At 35.6% G+C, this 15,818-nt stretch overlaps 1 protein-coding gene across 1 annotated transcript; it reads left to right on the top strand.

The window, feature by feature from the left end:
* The first annotated feature begins 438 nt into the window (after positions 1-438).
* Positions 439-7,122, top strand: LOC114407102 (ABC transporter B family member 1-like). The gene is made up of 10 exons (XM_028370075.1): positions 439-1,250; positions 1,359-1,413; positions 1,545-1,720; positions 1,817-2,017; positions 2,115-2,374; positions 2,482-2,798; positions 2,922-3,145; positions 4,267-4,640; positions 4,803-5,517; positions 5,602-7,122. Exons 1-10 carry the CDS (start codon positions 828-830, stop codon positions 6,883-6,885), a joined length of 4,029 nt encoding a protein of 1,342 aa, XP_028225876.1. The 5' UTR covers positions 439-827; the 3' UTR covers positions 6,886-7,122.
* Positions 7,123-15,818: the final 8,696 nt, after the last annotated feature.

The raw sequence follows: 15,818 nt of genomic DNA, 5'->3' as shown, positions 1-15,818 counted from the left end.
ATTCCATTTATGTAAGATATTTTAGATGACAACTTTTTTTATACATCTTTTTCAAACTGTTTAATATAAATGCATGTAAAAAATTTAAATTTAAATTTGAAACTACTACTAATTAAGTAAAATAATATTGTATAAGTTAATCCATGTGTTTAATTATAAATAAATTATTTAATTTTTTTGTATATTTTATAAATTTAATATCTATGCTCACGGTGTAAAACAAACTTATCCTTTTTCTCTATATTATATTCATTCTAAAAATTGAATTGTAAAAAATAAGTTCAAGAATAATATGATCCTTTATTTAATTTCTTTTATTGAACATGAGTGAGTCAAAAATTAATCTCGAAGCTTTGTGAGAACAGTGTTGATTGTCGGGTGGAAATTCAAAACTTTATCTCTCTATCTCAATGAGTGTCTCGAAACTTTTCTCTGTCTAGGTTCTCACCATGTGTCACTTTCGGTGTTTTTTACAGAAAAAGAAGAAGAAGAAGAAAAAAAAAACTGAACATTATCCCACTTAACTTAACAGTCTCTCACTCTCTCTCTCTTGAGTTCCAGAAGATAATACTCCCCTCACACGAACAACAAGAAGAATGAAGAATAAAAAGAGTGAAATTAAGAACCTTTAACTTCTCTCTCACACACACACCATTAGCTAGATCAAAATAATACTATCACTAACTATAAAATAAATAATAGAGAAAGTGATTAAGAGTTAGTTAGCATGAGTTAGGACTTAGGAGTGGTTGAGTGAAACAATAAAGTAGAGAGGGAGGGAGGGTGGGAAATTGTGCATAAAGAAAAGCAAAATTTTGCTGTTGCAAATGTCAAAAGATTCTGAGGAGATAAAAACCATTGAGCAGTGGAAATGGACCGAAATGCAAGGCCTTGAGCTTGTTCCTGAAGAGGGTGCTGCTGCTGCACCTTCACAACATCACCAACTTCCAATGGAAATGAACACTTCTGAACCACCCAACAAAGATGTTGTTGGTGCTTCTTCTTCTTCTGCAGCAGTTACTAATGGGGAGAAGAAAGAGAAAGAGAAAGAGAGTGTTCCCTCTGTTGGGTTTGGAGAGCTTTTCAGATTCGCTGATGGGTTGGACTACGTTCTCATGGGAATTGGAACCGTTGGAGCAGTTGTGCACGGTTGTTCTCTGCCTCTCTTTCTTCGCTTCTTTGCGGATCTTGTCAATTCCTTTGGCTCCAATGCTAATGATGTCGACAAGATGACTCAGGAAGTGGTCAAGGTAACAGACAGAACTCAAGAGTGCTGTTATTAAAGTTTCTTTCTTTCTGTTTTTTGGAGTGAATGTGAGTGAGTTGTGTTGTGTGATATTTTTTTATTTTTTTTGCAGTATGCATTTTACTTCCTGGTGGTGGGGGCTGCTATATGGGCTTCTTCATGGGCAGGTCAGTGAATTGAATTGAATTGAGTTGCAATTCAATTCAATTGTCTCACTGCTTCTTTGTTTGTGTTTGTCTGGCTTTGAATTTTGATTATGATGGGTTTGAAGTTGTTACTGTTGTTGTTGTGGTTGCAGAGATTTCGTGTTGGATGTGGAGCGGGGAGCGGCAATCGACCACGATGAGAATCAAGTATCTAGAGGCTGCGTTGAACCAGGACATTCAGTTCTTCGACACCGAGGTTCGGACATCCGACGTGGTTTTCGCCATCAACACCGATGCTGTCATGGTCCAGGATGCCATTAGTGAGAAGGTGCAGTGCCAAATTCAACAAGTTCCTTTTTTTTTTTCTGTTACTAGATTTGGACTAGTTTTTCTCAATTTTCATTTTTTTATGGTTCTTGTGCAGTTGGGGAATTTCATTCACTACATGGCCACCTTTGTTTCTGGCTTTGTTGTGGGTTTCACTGCTGTGTGGCAATTGGCTTTGGTGACTCTTGCTGTTGTCCCTATGATAGCTGTGATTGGAGGCATTCACACCGCCACCTTGGCTAAGCTCTCTGGCAAGAGCCAGGAAGCTCTTTCTCAAGCTGGCAACATTGTGGAACAGGTGAGACTTCAGAGTATAACAAAGTTAAGAAACTTTGTTAATTGCATTTTATTTGAATTGGCATTGCATTACCTATTGCATTGTTTGTGCATTGCAGACGGTTGCACAAATCCGGGTAGTGTTAGCCTTTGTTGGGGAGTCCAGAGCATTGCAGTCTTATTCATCAGCCTTGAGGATCGCACAGAAGATTGGCTACAAAACTGGGTTTGCAAAGGGAATGGGATTGGGTGCTACTTACTTTGTTGTTTTCTGCTGTTACGCGCTTCTGCTGTGGTATGGAGGCTATCTGGTTAGGCACCACGCCACCAACGGAGGACTTGCCATTGCAACCATGTTTGCTGTTATGATTGGTGGATTGTGAGTATTAGTGTGCATTTTCGTGTTATAGTCATTGAAACAACAGCTTTTCATTTTAAGGTTTATTTTAATAACATGGTTAAGGATTTTTATTGTGATGCACACAGGGGTTTGGGGCAATCTGCACCAAGCATGGCTGCGTTTACAAAGGCCAGAGTTGCTGCTGCGAAGATTTTCCGTATAATTGATCACAAGCCGAATATTGATCGAAATAGTGAATCTGGCATCGAACTAGACACAGTTACTGGACTTGTGGAGCTGAAAAATGTTGACTTTTCTTATCCATCTAGGCCCGAGGTTCAGATCCTCAATGACTTCTCCTTGAATGTACCTGCCGGCAAGACCATAGCTTTGGTGGGTAGCAGTGGCTCTGGCAAGAGCACCGTTGTATCCCTCATTGAGAGATTCTATGACCCAACTTCAGGTAAACTTTGAAAATTAAAATCTTTTTAGTATAGTATGAAAAGTTTGACTTGTTTGTTTGAACTTTGAGATTGAAGTTTTGTGCTAGCTGTGGTTTATAATGTTGAACAAAATTTGTGTGCAGGACAAGTTCTGTTAGATGGGCATGACATTAAAACTTTGAAGCTTAGATGGTTGAGGCAGCAGATAGGACTAGTGAGCCAAGAGCCTGCATTGTTTGCGACCACAATACGAGAAAATATACTGTTGGGTAGGCCTGATGCAGACCAAGTTGAGATTGAAGAAGCTGCCAGGGTTGCTAATGCTCATTCCTTCATCATTAAACTTCCTGATGGCTATGAAACACAGGTTAGTCATCTGTGTTTTATGAAAATGGCTTCCGGAATTGCATGTGTGGTGATGAATTGGTGGTGGCCCTTTTAAGCTAGTCACATAATTGGATTTGAATATTTGGCGTGGAACTACAGAAGCATTGGATTGTTTCCAAGCTTGTAACTTGTCAGTCAATTTAAATATTATAAAATAAAATAAAATTTGGAAAATAGGAAAAAATGGATGATAAAAATATAAATGTCTTTATCCCCCACAATTGTTACAATTAGTAATTAGTACAACACAGAAACAGGGTATTGTCTCGAGTCTCCACTATTTATTTATTTATTTGGTCAAAAAGTATAACTTGTCTTTCTTTATTTTTTTTTAAAGATGAGATTTGTTCAGAAGTCAAAGCCAGGAAATGCCTGTTTATGCATTGCATCTGCAAAAGACCAAGAGGGTTAACATGCTTCAGTCAACTTGTGCATGTTCAATTCTTAAATGAGGACACTAGACAACCAACCAACCTGGAAATGCCCAGAATATATAACAAAAATGAAGAGCACCGAAAAAGTTCTTCATGAATTATGTAGCCTCCATAAGAATAGATAATTTATTCATGGCACACTTGATAAACTAATTATCAATGACAGAAGGAATAATATAATATATATGATAATTTAAAGATGATGAAGCAGAAACTGATAATAGATTCACAATTTTAGTCCTGGACTAATTTAATTTAATTGAGAATAAGCTTGCCCCCCATTTGGGAACAAGAGTCTTAACCTATGTTTGGATATTATCAATTGATGGGTGGAGTACGATGGAAACGTTACAGAATGGATTAAAAATATCATACCATTGCTTGAATATTCTATGATAGAGAATTTGAATTAAAATTTATATTCAATTGTTTCAGAAGTGGATGAAATGGTAAGGAAATTAATGAATAATTAATTGTTTTCATCGCAGCCCCAAACTGGTGAAAGAAATACGAAAAGATATTACATGGAACGGAATAGAATAAATCTCATTATATTCCATTTTTTACCATTCCATCTTCTTTTAAACTATCTGAAAATAGCGTTTGAAAATGATATTTTGTTAAACTTATATGATAGCGGATAAGTGAATTTATTTTTCATTGGCAGGTAGGAGAAAGAGGGCTGCAACTTTCTGGAGGGCAAAAACAGAGAATAGCAATAGCAAGGGCAATGCTGAAAAACCCTGCAATTCTTCTCCTAGACGAGGCAACAAGTGCATTGGACTCAGAGTCAGAAAAGCTTGTGCAAGAAGCCCTTGACCGGTTCATGATTGGCCGAACAACTCTTGTAATTGCCCATCGTCTCTCCACAATTCGCAAAGCTGACCTTGTAGCTGTACTTCAGCTAGGAAGTGTTTCTGAAATTGGAACTCATGATGAGCTCTTCTCGAAAGGTGAAAATGGAGTCTATGCCAAGCTTATAAAGATGCAGGAGATGGCTCATGAAACTGCCGTGAATAATGCTAGAAAGAGTAGTGCAAGGTAGCTTCCACTAATATTCGACATTGGCATTCTTTGAAAAAAGCTGTTTGTAGTTAATTTACATTGTTTATGAAAATTTATTCATCTTTTGGCCACTGAATATTCCAAGCTGAGATATATCATATATCCATATATCATCTCACGTGACATTTTTATTTGCAGGCCTTCAAGTGCCAGAAACTCCGTAAGCTCACCAATAATTGCTAGGAATTCTTCTTATGGACGGTCACCATACTCGCGTAGGCTATCTGATTTCTCTACATCTGATTTTAGTCTTTCCCTTGATGCTTCACATCCAAGTTACAGGCTTGAAAAGCTTGCTTTCAAAGAGCAAGCTAGTTCCTTCTGGAGACTTGCAAAAATGAACTCTCCTGAATGGCTTTATGCTTTAATTGGCTCTATAGGGTCTGTAGTTTGTGGATCCCTTAGTGCCTTCTTTGCTTATGTTCTAAGTGCTGTCCTCAGTGTGTATTACAATCCAGACCACAGATACATGATCCGCGAAATAGAAAAGTACTGCTACTTGTTGATTGGCCTTTCATCAACTGCACTTCTCTTCAACACATTGCAACACTTCTTCTGGGACATTGTTGGGGAAAATCTTACCAAACGTGTGAGAGAGAAAATGCTGATGGCAGTGCTCAAAAATGAAATGGCATGGTTTGATCAGGAGGAAAATGAGAGTGCCAGGATTGCTGCAAGGCTGGCTCTTGATGCCAACAATGTCAGATCAGCCATTGGAGATCGAATTTCTGTAATTGTGCAGAACACTGCACTTATGCTAGTTGCCTGTACAGCAGGATTTGTGTTGCAGTGGCGCCTTGCCCTTGTCCTCGTAGCTGTCTTTCCTGTTGTTGTTGCAGCCACTGTTTTGCAGGTTTGTTTTTTTTAGATTTCTTTCTTGACATGTTTTGTGATTCAATTCTGTGTTTTCATTTGTATCTTGTTGGGTTTTATACAGAAAATGTTCATGACCGGTTTCTCTGGTGACCTGGAAGCTGCTCATGCCAAGGCTACACAACTTGCAGGAGAAGCTATAGCCAATGTAAGGACAGTTGCAGCCTTCAATTCAGAAACAAAAATTGTTGGCCTTTTCACCACCAATCTCCAAGCTCCACTACAGCGTTGTTTTTGGAAGGGACAAATTTCTGGAAGTGGATATGGTGTAGCTCAGTTTGCACTTTATGCTTCCTATGCACTTGGTCTTTGGTATGCTTCTTGGCTAGTGAAGCATGGCATCTCTGACTTCTCTAAAACAATCCGAGTTTTTATGGTCCTAATGGTTTCTGCAAATGGTGCTGCTGAAACTTTAACACTGGCTCCTGACTTTATCAAAGGAGGCCAGGCCATGAGGTCAGTTTTCGAACTCCTTGACCGCAGAACTGAAATTGAGCCTGATGATCAAGATGCTACTCTTGTTCCTGATCGTCTTCGTGGTGAAGTTGAACTTAAGCATGTAGACTTCTCGTATCCAACTCGCCCGGATATGCCAGTTTTTCGTGACCTCAGTCTTCGTGCAAGAGCTGGTAAAACTCTTGCCCTTGTAGGACCTAGTGGCTGTGGTAAGAGCTCAATTATTGCACTTATACAAAGATTCTATGATCCAACATCTGGTCGGGTCATGATTGATGGCAAGGACATCAGGAAATACAACCTCAAGTCCTTAAGAAGGCACATTTCTGTGGTACCTCAGGAGCCATGCTTGTTTGCTACTACTATTTATGAAAACATCGCTTATGGGCATGAGTCAGCCACTGAAGCTGAGATAATTGAAGCTGCAACTCTTGCCAATGCACACAAGTTCATATCTGGTTTGCCAGATGGATACAAAACATTTGTTGGGGAGAGAGGTGTTCAACTATCCGGGGGACAAAAGCAGAGAATAGCCGTTGCTCGGGCTTTTTTGAGGAAGGCTGAACTTATGCTTCTTGATGAGGCCACAAGTGCACTTGATGCTGAATCAGAGAGGTCTGTTCAGGAGGCTCTAGACCGCGCCTCCTCAGGAAAAACAACTATCATCGTTGCACATAGGCTATCAACAGTCAGGAATGCCAATCTGATTGCTGTGATTGATGATGGGAAAGTAGCCGAGCAAGGCTCCCATTCACAGTTGTTGAAAAATCACCCGGATGGGATTTATGCGCGCATGATTCAGTTACAAAGGTTCACACACAGCCAAGTCATTGGAATGGCCTCAGGTTCAAGCTCTTCAACAAGACCAAAAGATGATGAAAGAGAAGGCTAGCCATTCAAATGAAATTACCAGCTACAGGATTATAAGCCATATATATACCCATTAATTATTGGCATTTTTGTTTTGACCATAGTATAGTTTGTGTATCATCCCTACCCCCCCTTTCTCTTCCTATTCAAGAATGTAATCTTGTCTTTATGAATGTTACCAAGGAAATGACAGACGAATACAGGAACGAGATTGAAATGGATGAATAGATGCTCATCCTTATTAATTTATTCAAGGACACTTTTGCTCCAAAGAATCAACAACACAAATGGGTCACCACCTCTCATTCTCTATATCTTGATGGGCTACTCAATGTTTAGTTAGTGGTGTATATATAACGAGTGCATAAGGATTACAGTAACTATTAAAGTGCCAATCAACAAAACATCATCATCAGGGTGAATTTCTTCGCAAGCAAGATGTATTTGTTATGAGGTAATGCAAAATACAAGAGAGTTTTGTATGCATATTTGCTTGGTGTAAAATGACTACACTGAAAAGGACTTAAAAAGTGCATGGTGAGGCAGTGAATGGTCCAATTAAAATTCTGTCACTTTCAAACACTGATGGGCACAGTGGTGGCGGTGGCCATGAGTCTATAGTAGCACTCACTTTAGCTTGTTGACCATTTGAGACACATCTCAATCAGGTACTCAACAAGATGCACCATCCCTTTCATGGAAATTCTAAATATTCATTGGTTCTGATCCCAATGGGATACATGGCAAGTGCATATATATGAAGGGGACAAAGATCACATGATGGTGGCACAAACGTGCATGGTATTGAAGTAGACAACAGGTGAGAATCGGAGAAGGATCTAAATGTGGGATGAGTTTGTGGATAAGCGTGGCATAAAAATGAAGTACGGCATAGGAAAATGACACAAAAAAGGAGTGTGCATGGTTCTTCTCAAGTGCTTGCTATCCGTAATGGGGACCAAACTTTGGTCGCTTTAATTTAATTTGTTAAAATATAAAGTAAGGTTTCAAATTGCAACATAAGGGGCTTGGATTGAAAGTGGCTCATTTGCCTTGGTTAGGATGACATAGTCCATGGTACGATAAAGAGGGTCATGATAGTGAGTTGGGTAAGTATTTGCTAACGACAAATATTGGGACAACAACACATGCTGGGACTGATATAGTTTTGATAATCATGATATTATATGTGCCATTCGGCCAACAATATAGACGACAACTTGCTATCACCCAATCAAAGCATTCATTATCGAATATCTCCTTGCAAGATTTTGTAGATCACTCGGTGTACTAACATTAGCACCTTTAAGTCCTAGCCCAGTCTCAACTTAATTTTAACATGATCAAATTTTAAAAGTTAAACCTGAATGTGTTTTAGAAATGGATTTAGCTCATATAGTCATATTTTGAATTATTTTCCAAATGACATTTTTTTATTAGGGGTAGATCCAGGATATTTTGACACATCCATGAGACTGATCTCGGAAGGAGTAGAGTATCAATATGGTCAGTTTTGACATTTTATATTCCTAAAGCGAAATAATAAGTGAGCCATTATATATAAACATTTTAAAATATAAGCATATGTTAAATGAAATAAATATAAAAATATTTAAAAATTATATATTTTATTATATTAAACAACTAACATAAGTTTCTTTTACCCTACACCTGTGTGTGCATGTATAAAGATGAATGGATGGTGATTTGAGATTATAAGAGAGATATTTTTTGTCAGAAAGTGTGAAAATGCACTTCCAAAAAAAGAAAAGATGTTAAAAATATCTAATTGAGAGAGGGAAATTTTAATTTATAATATAAGAATAAATTCCTTTATAGGTTGATTTTTAAGTTGTATTTCTTATCTTGTTGGAAAAACCAAATCTTTTAAGTCTATTTATTATCAAATGTTCATTACATGTTTACATGTCATAGAGAGTTAGAGATTTTAACACCAATTTACAAATACAACTTAAGGAAAAGAAAACAAGAAAGTGTACTTCATAAGCACAAAATAAGATGATTGTTTTATCAAATACCTATGTACTTTTTTTTATTTTTTGGTACAATTTCATAATCCAAAAAAAAATTCATAACTTATTGAATATTACAAAAAAAACTTCAAAATTAATTTTTACGTTCTCAACAAAATTTTACATATTTTAATAATAGATATATAAATGATAAGCTAGTGAAATTATCGTCATCAATTTAAAGCAATGAGTCAGTTGTGCAAAAAAAGTGTTATTAACGAGTCATTGATGTTGAATTTATAAGGTTTAACTCATTTAAATAATTGAACTAATCTCAAACTTAAATTTAATTATTTAATTAAACAAATGAATATGATTGAACATCTACATCTAGGATATGTTTGTTTGAATTGAAAAAGAGCGGGAAAAAATAACATAAACAGTAAAATAAGATAAAAATTCACTTTTACATTTTATTTTAATTCAAAACTTAAATTTCAATTTATTTTATTTCCACCCTACGGAATGAACTCTTAACGAGTGAAATTAGAATAGTTCATTAACAACCATGCTCATTTACATGTCTAACCACAAATGTTTTCAACTAGGTAACAACTGAGTCTGTGACTATTGAGACACTGGCCTTGTCACACCACTGGGTAAAGTTGACGTATTCAACAAAATTTGAGGGGGTTGACAAAAAAAATATTGTGGGGAGTTGCTATTATTTGTACGGCCTTTTTGTTCTTCCCAACGCCAGCTAATTTTTCAATTTTTTTTTACAAAAGTACCCTTAAGAAACTTATTTAGTGCAGGCGGTGTGAAAAGCAAAAAGTACTAGGCGATTATCTGCTACCATTCTTGTCTTTGTGCTGTGACATGTTTCGATTAAACGGCCTTTTCAAACCTGAATCCGGATGACCCCAAAATTACACTTCTAGCCCATGTTCGTTTGGCTTCGGCTGGGGGTTGGGTGTTAAAACCAGATTCTGATGCAAATAAAAACATTTTAAAAGCTTTTTTTTTCGAGGAATATTAAATGTTGAATGGGGATATGTAGTAAAAATATTATTTGAAGTTACGGTTGGACAAACTAACTAACAATTTAAGAGTATTTATATGCAAAATAGAAGAAAAAAAAATCATTGTAAATTTGATCAGTAACGGATGAGCATTAATCATCTTATCTTTTTTTCTTGCTTTCTGGCAAAATTTTGCATAGCCATGTCATAAAGTAAAATGATACTACTACACCTGGTAACGTGAAATATCCGAGTGAAAACAAATGCAACCGCTAGAGCGGTAGCTGGGGCTAGGTTTAAGGACAAAAGCCTCTTCCTTGCAAAATTCGGTTGCTTGTGGACATGGTACATCTATTAATAGCTAATAATATCTTATTAATAAAGCAAATTGATGATGTTAATAAAATCTCATCTTCCCTCAACACAGCCTCAGTTCAGCTTCTGAAACACCTCTCTCCTCCCCTTCTCTTTCCCAAAAAACAAGGGATAACAAAAGCTTTTGTCCGTTACAAAGCATACCCTTCACTGCAGCTACTTCAAGTTGAGTTGAGATTGTGAAACCGGGCCCACCATTTCTTTACACTAGACAAATATCTAAGAGGATTGATGATGACAAGTGGAATATACAAGTGTCATTTTATGGTGCATTAGGGTTTTTCTTCTAAATAAAACATTTTATTTTTATATTTTATATTTGATTAGCATCTGTTGACTTTTTTAGAGATTATATTAAAAAATACTCCCCTTCATTAAGACTAATGTCATATAAAGATAAAAAATATTTTAACCATATATATTAAAATAAAATATATCAAAAATATGTTTTCATGTGATTCTTTTATTTCAAAAAGATGTTATTTAAACATAAATAAAAATAACACAAAAGTCAAATAAACACGAGAAGGGAATAATATTTTACCAAAAGAAAAGATAAATTTGAAGGAAAGCAAACTGACTCCTTTAAAACGAAATATATAGAGAAAAAATAAAGACATATTAAACATTAATTGAAATTAAAATAACTCAAACTTAAGCAATTTTAGAACAACGGTAGATGGTAGATACAATTTTACTTTCACGTTTTATACGTCTCATCACTTTAGATAAGTTAATTTGAAAGGGTAAATATCCCTTTGGAATATCTTTAGAATGTGTAAGTGATAATATATTACCTATGTACTTTATAATATATATTTATATTCATGTTCAATTCCTGTCCCAAAAGTAGGTTTAATTATTTTATTATCTAATTAATAGAGTTACCTAGTAATGCAAAATTAGATTTCAAAATTGCTACAAGATTAATTATAAATTTTCACTAAAAATAAAAAAAATGGTGGTGTGGTAGTAAACCCCAAGTCTACTAGAGTCACGCGTTACCTTATCCAACGTGCCATAGGTGAGAATATATCATCTACTGTCTAGACTAATATTTGGTCTATTTTAATAACTTAATTAAACGAATAATAAATAAGAGTTTATCACGTTGAAGCTCATAACCTCTTTTAATAAACTTCTTTGTGAATCATCTTCAAAAAAAAGTCACTTAAATAAAAATAACATCATTCGATGCTTGCTGATTCACCAAAAAAACAAAAATCGATACTTGCTGCACAGAAGCGAAGAGTGCTACTTGATGAAAAACACTTGAAAAGGTGTATGAAATTCATATATAAGAGGAATGTAAAGAGAATACGAACTTGGGAGCTTAGAAGAAATCAAATGTAAAGTAACCAGCCTTTTGTTTTTGTCATAAAAAAAAAATCTTTTTGTGCATTTCTACCAGAGCTTTAATGGTCCTTTTGCTAAAAATAAAGCCACTATGGACTTCAAAATGAGCGAGAGAAGTAAAGATACAAGTTAACAAATATGTACCTTTCAAAGAAAAAATAACTTACTAAAAGAAACTCATCACCCGATGCAATTTTATGCAATTCCCCTCCGTGTTAAGGGAGCTGACCCTGTTCCACTTTCGTTTTCATTTAGGATGTGTTTGCTTTGCTTGTTTATATATATACTTGCAATGGACTCTGCCCAATTTTCAAATCCTGTTCCATCGCCCCCATATGAGAAAGTACAACCAGGATTAGTGCGATTGCATAGATTAGATGACAAAGTAAATTACTAAATTATCAAATGGTATGCATCTACCAAATGCTAGTTTTTGGTTGCAGCAATCCAAGGATGTTAGCTGCACACTGCGGATTGAGCTGCCAATTGATGTAAAAGTTATCCTTACTGCTTAGAAATGTTATTGAGCTGCCAATTGATATAAACTTTAGAGACTCTACCCATATACATTAAGCTCCCATATCCATAGAAAATTGAAAACATGCTCGCACATGCTGTGAGCGAAGTCACTAATTTTTATTTTTACTCCACACATGGACGATTATAATAGCCACGTCCTAGAACAGTATACACATTTCTACTTGGTGATATTTCTAGCAATCAGCAGGAAGAAACTGACTATCATATATGACGATAACTCATTGTTCAGTGCTTATCAACCACCGTCTTACCATAATACAGGTCGACCAAGATTGCATGCCATTCAATGAAGTCCAAAACACGTACGGGATTAATAATACATGAACTACCATATGCCAATGCAACCAAATGTTGGTAATGGCATTAAATATGTTTCTGGGTATATAAAACATCCAAATAGTCATCCATCGTAGTGTGCAGCTGACATCCTTGGATGTATTGCTGCAGCCAATAACTAGCATTTGCTAGATGCATATTATTTGATAACTTACTTCGTCATATAATCTATGCGATTGCACTAATCCTGATTTTATATTTTCTCATATGAGGGCAATGGAACAGGATATGAAAAGAGGGCAGAGTGCATTGCAAATATATATATATATATATATATATATATATATATATATATATATATATATATATATGAACAAGCAAAGCAAACACATCATAAATGAAAATGAAAGTGGAACGAGGTCAGCTCCCTTTACATGCTCAACAGCTCTACCAAGTCCAAAATGAAAATTTAACAGACTCGTCATTAAACAATAAATGCTTTCCTTACAACAGCAGCAATTACATGAGACCAACTTAAAGACCCAAAAAACAAGCATGCCAACTCAATTGAATCATGCATGCACAGAGAAATAGAAACAAAGTTATGACAAACAAATAAATACAACATATTGCTGACACTGGCAAAACAAACAGACTTGTACATTAAGAAATAACTCACTCATTATGTATGACATTCTTCACCATGCAAGTCACCTCTGGAAAGTGAAAACATGGAAATGCATGCTTTAAACAAGAAAATATAACCTTTTGTTTGTGTGTTTGTGTAATTCAGGAGGGAGCAAACCCTAGGAAGTGACGTGATAGGGAATGGCACATGACACCCCTAGGAGGGGGTTAGAAAACACATGCAGACCTATACAAGATTCTTCACATGATTTGACATCCAATTTGCAAGAAAATAAGATCTGTCCCACATTTAATACACAGATTTTGCAATTCAAGATAAATTAATCAACAAGCTTATCTACATAACATGAGGGACAAAAAATGAAACAAGAACAAACATATTTATGAAATGCAGGACAACAAAGGATGACCACAGCACATTTCTTTCCCAGAAAACACTGACCTGTTTGCATGATGCATATGACCAAGTGCATCCAGCATAAAAAGCTAAATTGCTAACACATGGGAAAAAGAATATTACTAGAGTCAGAGACGCAGATATGATAAACATCACTGTATGAAAAGTGCAATCTGATGCTCCGTGCAAGACATACCGCAGTTAATGAGCAGCAGCAAAACAAATTCCCAAATATCTTGGTCCATACTAGGGAAAACATGGAAAGGTAAATATGCATAGCAATACCGAGGATACATATGTGCCTTAAAATAAAGAGTTTAATTTTGATACTCTAACAGTAAATATTTTTACACTGACAATCAATTAAAAATGATCCTAGAGATGACTTTAGAGTGATTATTACAAAAATCAATGATCTTATCGTATATCGCAATCCATAATTGAATGATAATGTAAAAAATCTTCACTATTTTAATTAAATTCCTGAAATAAAATCTGAATATAGGCTGAACTGTGGAACACAGTAAAGAAGTGGAGGAAATCAGATAGTGCAGACAGGAAAGACCAAATGAATGTATACATAAGGCACATATTAACAAAATTATCTGAATCCATCAGTTTTGTACAAGGTGTATGGCAATTATCAAGAGTGGGATATACAAAGAGCGAAGTTTCTTTAATTAATCACAACAGCAACTCACATGCTAACACAGTTCATTTGTCAAGGGCACATGCCAAGGCTGTTCCATAATGAGACAATTGGGGCCCACACATGAGACAACAAACTTCCTATGTTTATTGCTTGATAGGTACCATTCCACAAATACCAATAACGAATACAATTTATGTAACCTATCGTACAAACTCGACATTTTCAAAGACCTAATTACTTCTATTATCCCTTGAATGAAATATTTACAGGGTAGTTCAATTGATTTTTTCATTACATTCTCTGATGGCTGAAACCAAATTAGTCGAATAGAACAAAGTCAGAAACCATGGAAATGTATTCTCCCCTTATTACTAATTTACCATCGAACAAGAGTCACTATGCAGTAAAATCTGCATGCTAATACTCCTTGCAAGACCTAATGCAACTAAACTGGGCCAACCAATTTCAGGCAGAGTTATTGTGCCCACAGTGAACATGCTTTTTACCCACCAAATGGGTTCAGATCTAGTCCCAAGTAATTTACCTACAAAAACTTACAAGATTGTACAGGTACTATAATGCCCAACTTGTCTAAACTTCTGAGTGTGTGCACACGTGCAGGTGCACATGGGCATTTGTATTCTAACTTAAGTTTTAAAAGATCATTGAATATCTTTGAATTATGTAACATATAATTATTATTTTTATTTTATAAAACTTTGTTGGTCAATTTAATTTTAAAATAATAATTTTATTTTCCAGGTTGCCCCAAAAAAAGACACATGTAACTAAAAATGAGTTTAATAGATGCAAGTATGGATATATAAGTTCCCATTGAGTATGGGATTAGACACTAAAATTGCTACCTGCACAAGTATGTGTATCCATGTTTCTAAAATGCAGGTATAGGCAAGAACACTCTAGTAGCATATGAATTGAATAGTATATCTAAATTGCCGATACGTGCAAACCTATGACAACTCACAGAAAAACTGATACGTGGCTGAAATGTGGTACAGTATACTATATTGCAGATACATGCAAGCCTACGACAACTCAGAAAAACTGATAAAAACTTATACGTGGCTGAATTGTGGTAAAAGACGTAAAAGAGTAGAACGGCACCACAAAATCAAGATACAGACATAATAAAAGTGTCTGAAGTTTGTAGTTTAGTACTAGGCATAACAAACTGATCAAAACTGATACCGATATACCAGCAACTCACATGCTAATCAAGTTTATATGTCAAGAGCCTAAGCCGAGGCTGTGCTAGAGTTCTGACAGTATAATTGCTCGATAATGACACAGGAACATACTGCCTACATTTATTGTTTCACAGCTACCAATTCATTCATAACAGAGACATATATTCATATAAACTTCACACCAGAAAAGGAAACAACCTTGTCAATGCAACTTGGATTCCATAACATTTTGGAAGCCTCATTACTTTTGTAACTGACACAAAACATCATCTGGGTAATTCATATTTTATTTCAACCTCCAATAGCAGAAGAGGAAAGTGTTTAGCAATTAGCACAATGAGGGAAGCAACCATGGAAATGTAAACTCCCCCTTCCCCATCATAACTTGTAACAGACAATCCATTTGTAAGGAAGCCAACTGTATAGCTGAAATACTAGAAAAAATTGTCCACGTTGAACTTGAGGGCTCAAAAAATTCTAATAAATCCAAATGATTACGTGTTATCTG

This window comes from Glycine soja, chromosome 3 (assembly GCF_004193775.1).
Source record: "Glycine soja cultivar W05 chromosome 3, ASM419377v2, whole genome shotgun sequence".
NCBI lineage: Eukaryota > Viridiplantae > Streptophyta > Magnoliopsida > Fabales > Fabaceae > Glycine > Glycine soja.
Note: the sequence above shows the minus strand (reverse complement) of the source record. Positions and strands in the feature narration are given on the sequence as shown.